The sequence below is a fragment of the Adiantum capillus-veneris genome, chromosome 28 (assembly GCF_014529385.1).
Source record: "Adiantum capillus-veneris isolate H3 chromosome 28, ASM1452938v2, whole genome shotgun sequence".
NCBI lineage: Eukaryota > Viridiplantae > Streptophyta > Polypodiopsida > Polypodiales > Pteridaceae > Adiantum > Adiantum capillus-veneris.
This window is the reverse complement of record NC_140958.1, coordinates 91,143,405-91,148,208: the sequence shown is the minus strand read 5'-3', so window position 1 is coordinate 91,148,208 and position 4,804 is coordinate 91,143,405. Positions and strand designations below refer to the sequence as shown.

General features: G+C 50.1%; 1 protein-coding gene across 2 annotated transcripts in view; it reads left to right on the top strand.

The window, feature by feature from the left end:
- The first annotated feature begins 254 nt into the window (after positions 1 to 254).
- The window catches only part of LOC147420877 (uncharacterized), a 5,761-nt gene continuing 1,211 nt past the window's right edge, over positions 255 to 4,804 (top strand). Inside the window, exons 1-3 of one of the 2 annotated variants that reach the window (XM_086504979.1) lie at positions 255 to 2,556; positions 2,675 to 2,830; positions 2,970 to 4,804. The exon at positions 2,970 to 4,804 is cut by the window's right edge and continues 1,211 nt beyond it. In XM_086504979.1, the coding sequence (XP_086361105.1) occupies positions 2,365 to 2,556; positions 2,675 to 2,830; positions 2,970 to 3,101 (480 nt within the window). In that variant the 5' untranslated portion in view covers positions 255 to 2,364 and the 3' untranslated portion in view covers positions 3,102 to 4,804. Of the gene's footprint in view, positions 2,557 to 2,674 lie in introns of both variants that reach the window. The other variant, XM_086504978.1, reaches the window with a different exon arrangement.

Below are 4,804 nucleotides of genomic sequence, written 5' to 3'. Positions count from 1 at the left end.
CTACTATTATGGTTGCATTGGGATTCGGAGCGGCCAATGTTTGTTGCAATCGCCGTTATCGGCAAGTATCAAAGCATCCTGTGGGAATGGCCGCTAAGTCGTAAGATAAGTCTTGTCTAGAAAAAGATGGCCATGCTACAATTAAAAAAACGAGGGTGCTGCAGTTGATGGGGAAAGGAGAGCCACCTGGTGGCTTGCATGCAGAGAAGCAGCGCCATCTGTTAGGGCTGCAGTTGGAGGGGGATTACTGCTGAGGGGGAGCCTATCATGGACGAGTGAGGAGCGCCTTGAGGTGGCGGGCTGGCAAAAGCCGAGGGGCTGCATGGCAGGGTGAAGGGCGGGGTAGCATCCAAGTGGAGAGAGGAGGTGGCTGCCCGGAGAGCGCAGCACAGGAGGAGGGGTCGTGTTGCGTCAGGGAGGAGCTTACGACAGGAGGTGGCCAGCGCTGTATAGGCAAGCATGGGGTGTTGATGAGGAGGGTCGTGAGCACAAGAGGAAAGCATTGTTGTAGGGAAACAACATAGAGGGCCTGAGGAGGTCCACCTTGAGGTGTTGAGGGCGGCTAGTTGTAATAGGAGGAGGCGCAGCCAAGGAGGGCGCCATCCATAGGAAGAAGGGAGGCCACGGCCACCAGGCTTGGGGGGAGTACCAAGGAGGGCCGCCAGGGCTGGAGTTGGATATCAGGAGGGGAGCAACCCGCTATGCAGGGAGAGGGGTTGGATTGACGAGAGGGTCGCCATGAGCCGGGCTTGCCACAAACGGAGGGTGGCCATATCAAGCAAGAAAAGGGGACCCGAGAGCTGGGGGGTCGAATACGGACAGGGTGAGGGGCTCTATCGGATGGAAGAGACGCCATGGGCTGTAAGGTGATGACGCCATGAAATGAGCAGGTGTTGCCAAGGGGTGGCAGTAGAAGGTTGGCCGAGAGCACTTAAGCGGTGGGGTGCCGCCAGAGAGCACCAAGAAGGGAATCAAAAGCAGCAAAGAGGAGAATTGAAGCCATCGTTGTAAGAGGAAAAGTCGACATCATTAAAGGCCATTCTCGCCGATCGAGAATCGCGCCGACCTCTCGCTCTCAAGTTCGCTTTGTTATTCGAAGGATCGATGGAGCCATCTTAGTTTTGTATATGCTCTTTTGACAGCTATATAGTTTTAATTTCAAGCTCCACACTCTATTTGCCTTATCCACCTTGTCTGGCCATCTTTCTTTTCGTGCTAGGTTTCAATTCGTGTGAGTTCTCTGAATTGTGTGAGCAGAGAGGAAGAGAGAGAAGGGTGGGTATTGTGTGTGCAAAAGGGAGGGAGAGAGGATCTTAGTGGTTGGGACTATGTTATCTGGCTTGAAGTATATGCGAAGTGTTCATGCTTGTTATTAATGAGTTCCATGCTGCTAAGGTGCATCGGATTGGGTGGGTGTAATCAAGAATTGTTCAAATTACGAGCTTGTTAGTAAAGTCATACCAGAAATAGTGTGTGAGTGATTCAACCCGAGTGGCTTGGGGTGATGGGTATCTGTTGGGCTATAGAGAGGCATTTAGTTTGTGTCTTGTGTGTGTTCCCATTGCCCCCATCCCATCAGTGGTGCCCCCACTGAGGATCTACTGATTGCTCCTCGGTGAAGCTTTAAAGCCTGAAGATGATGCATAATATTGACTTAGTGCTTGCTGGAGAAGAAGAGGCTGTGGATTTGTTTTCCGATCTAGAGTTATACCTGTTGCAGTTGAGAATTTGTGGACATGAAGCCAAATTGAAGGCCCTACCATTGGTTCTACAAGGACGAGCCAAAGCCTGGTTTGAAGGATTGAAGGTTGCAGATTGTCAGTCTCACTGAGCGAGCTTCACAAACAGTTTGTTGAAGCTTTTCAGAAGCGAGTTTCTCCATCGAACTTGGGTGAGCACTTGACCAAGCTCAAGCAGAATGTAAGTGAAGATTTTGCTTTGTTTTCGGGTAAATTTGAGTCTATTTGGGAGAGACTAGCTGCTGCTACATGTGTGCGAAATGGAGACCATTTCAAGCAAGAGCAGTTTCTAGCATGCTTGCATGCGCGAATCAAAGAGAAGGTCGAGTGTGGTGGTGCAAAGGACTATGCCCAAATGGTTTGCTTGGCAAAGGCAAAGAGCGGGAAAGCAAAGAAGAAGCTGGAGATGGGTTTGTTGAAGCCGGCAGACTATGGATATAGCTCGACAATGGAGTTGCGTCATGCCATGAAGCCAAAAAGGAGTTCAAGCGTCAAAGAGGTAGTTGCTTTGCCATTGGTAAGCCATTTTGGTCATTCGTTTTAGTTTGTACCTCCAATTTGGTATGCTGCTATACAAGAGTCTGTTAGCCTGGCCAGCAAGAATGCGGTCCTAGCTGAAGAGTGTATGCATGAAGAATCCAATGAAGCTATGGATCAAAGCTCACAAGACATGTTTGAAGATGTTGGCAAAGCCATGGTCGAAGTTGTAAAGGGAGAAGCTAGCCAAGGGGTTGGGCAACCTTGCCCTACCGATTGTGTTGAAGAGTGGCAGTACATTCCAGAGGTTGTTGGTGATGTCGACCTACCAAAAGATGAGGTAGTAGATCATGGCTTTCTTTCTTGCTTGGAAAATGATGTGGTCGTAGATGAAGTCCTTAAAGAGAAGGAAAAGGTAATCGAGCAATCTGATTTTCTCTTGCATGAATTGGTGGAAGATGAAGCATCAAAGGCTATGGCAGACGAAGATTGGCCCTGGCGAGTCAGGTATGGCATGTATGCCATTTGACGGACCTACATCAAAGGGTATGCTTGAGAAGCAGGTAGGCTTGGTTCTCCAAGAAGCAGTGGTAGTGGAAGACAGGTTGCCAAAGGTGGGTGTTATGCTATTGGTGTTCATGTTTCTGAAAGTTGCTTTACAGGTAGTTTTGCACGGTTTGCAAAGCTCTTTTGATGAGGGGTCTGCTATGGTTAGCTCTCTAACAGGTGAGAGACTAATGATGTATGGTGCAGATGCTTCACAGGTTGGTCTACAGACTTGTTTTGTATGTGAAGCCGGCGCATGGATACAGGTTGAAGGTCAATGTTATGTCAAGTTGCACGAGAGGTTGTTTTTTGGGCTTACAGGTGCAAAAAAGTGGCTGATTATGCATGTACTGGAGGCAGATGGCTGTATTCGACGCCATGTATTTGACCCAGATGGGGCGTACACTGCACTTGGGGAAGCTCGAGGCTTTCTATTTGATCCGGGGGATTTATGTAGCTGACACGGTCTCCCTCTCTATCTATCTATCTATACAGTTCTACTACAGATAGCCTCTTATTATGCTATCAGGTTCTTGCTTCTTATGCAGTTTTATATTATCTACATAATGCTATGGTTGAGCATGAATGCTCAACGAGGGGTTGGGCAATGATAGTACAGCTAAGTTATGTCGGTCCAGGATAAAGGCTATAGCCTCGCTATGGAATCATGCAACTACAGGTCAAAGCGGTGGAGTCGGTGCCAGATGCCGATGGTGGCAAGCTTGATCGTGATGTGTATGCCAGATGTGGAACTTTACAGGTCACGTGATGATTTTGGGCCTCTAATGATTGAGATGTTTGCTGCTGTTATGGTTGCATTGGGATTCGGAGCGGCCAATGTTTGTTGCAACCGCCACTATCGGCAAGTATCAAAGCATCCGGTGAGAATGGCCACTAAGTCGTAAGATAAGTCTTGTTTAAAAAAAGATGGCCATGCTAAAATAAAAAAAACAAGGGCGCTGCAGTTGATGGGGAAAGGAGAGCCACCTAGTGGCTTGCATGCAGAGAAGCAGCATCATCTGTTAGGGCTGCAGTTGGAGGGGGATTACTGCTGAGGGGGAGCCTGTCATGGACGAGTGAGGAGCTCCTTGAGGTGGCAGGATGGCAGAAGCCGAGGGGCTGCATGGTAGGGTGAAGGGCGGGGCAGCTACGTCAGATAGTTTATTGCCTGTACCTAAACCATTATCATCGGACAATTCTTTATTTGCAGCGGCAGCTACCAAGTGGAGAGAGGAGGTGGCTGCCCGGAGAGCGCAGTACAGGAGGAGGGGTTGTGTTGTATCAGGGAGGAGCTTATGACTGGAGGTGGCTAGCGCTGTATAGGCGAGCATGGGGTGTTGATGAGGAGGGTCGTGAGCATAGGAGGAAAGCACTACTGCAGGGAAACAACACAGAGGGCCTGAGGAGGTCCGCCTTGAGGTGCTGAGGGCGGCCAGTTGTAATAGGAGGAGGCGCAGCCAAGGAGGGCGCCATCCATAGGAAAAAGGGAGGCCACGGCCACCAGGCTTGGGGGGAATACCAAGGAGGGCCGCCAGGGCTGGAGTTGGATATCAGGAGGGGAGCAGCCCGCTATGCAGGGAGCGGGGTTGGATTGACGAGAGGGTCGCCATGAGCCGGGCTTGCCACAAACGGAGGGTGTCCATATCAAGCAAGAAAAGGGGACCCGAGAGCTGGGGGGTCGATTACGGACAGGGTGAGGGGCTCTATCGGATGGAAGAGACGCCATGGGCTGTAAGGTGATGACGCCATGAAATGAGCAGGTGTTGCCAAGGGGTGGCAGTAGAAGGTTGGCCGAGAGCACTAAAGCGGTGGGGGGCCGCTAGAGAGCACCAAGAAGGGAATCAAAAGCAGCAAAGAGGAGAATTGAAGCCATCACTGTAAGAGGAAAAGTAGACATCATTAAAGGCCATTCTTGCCGATGGAGAATCGCGCCGGCCTCTCGCTGTCAAGTGCACTTTGTTATTCGAAGGATCAATGGCGCCATCTTAGTTTTGTATATGCTCTTCTGACAGCTATCATAGTTCCAATTTCAAGCTCCACAC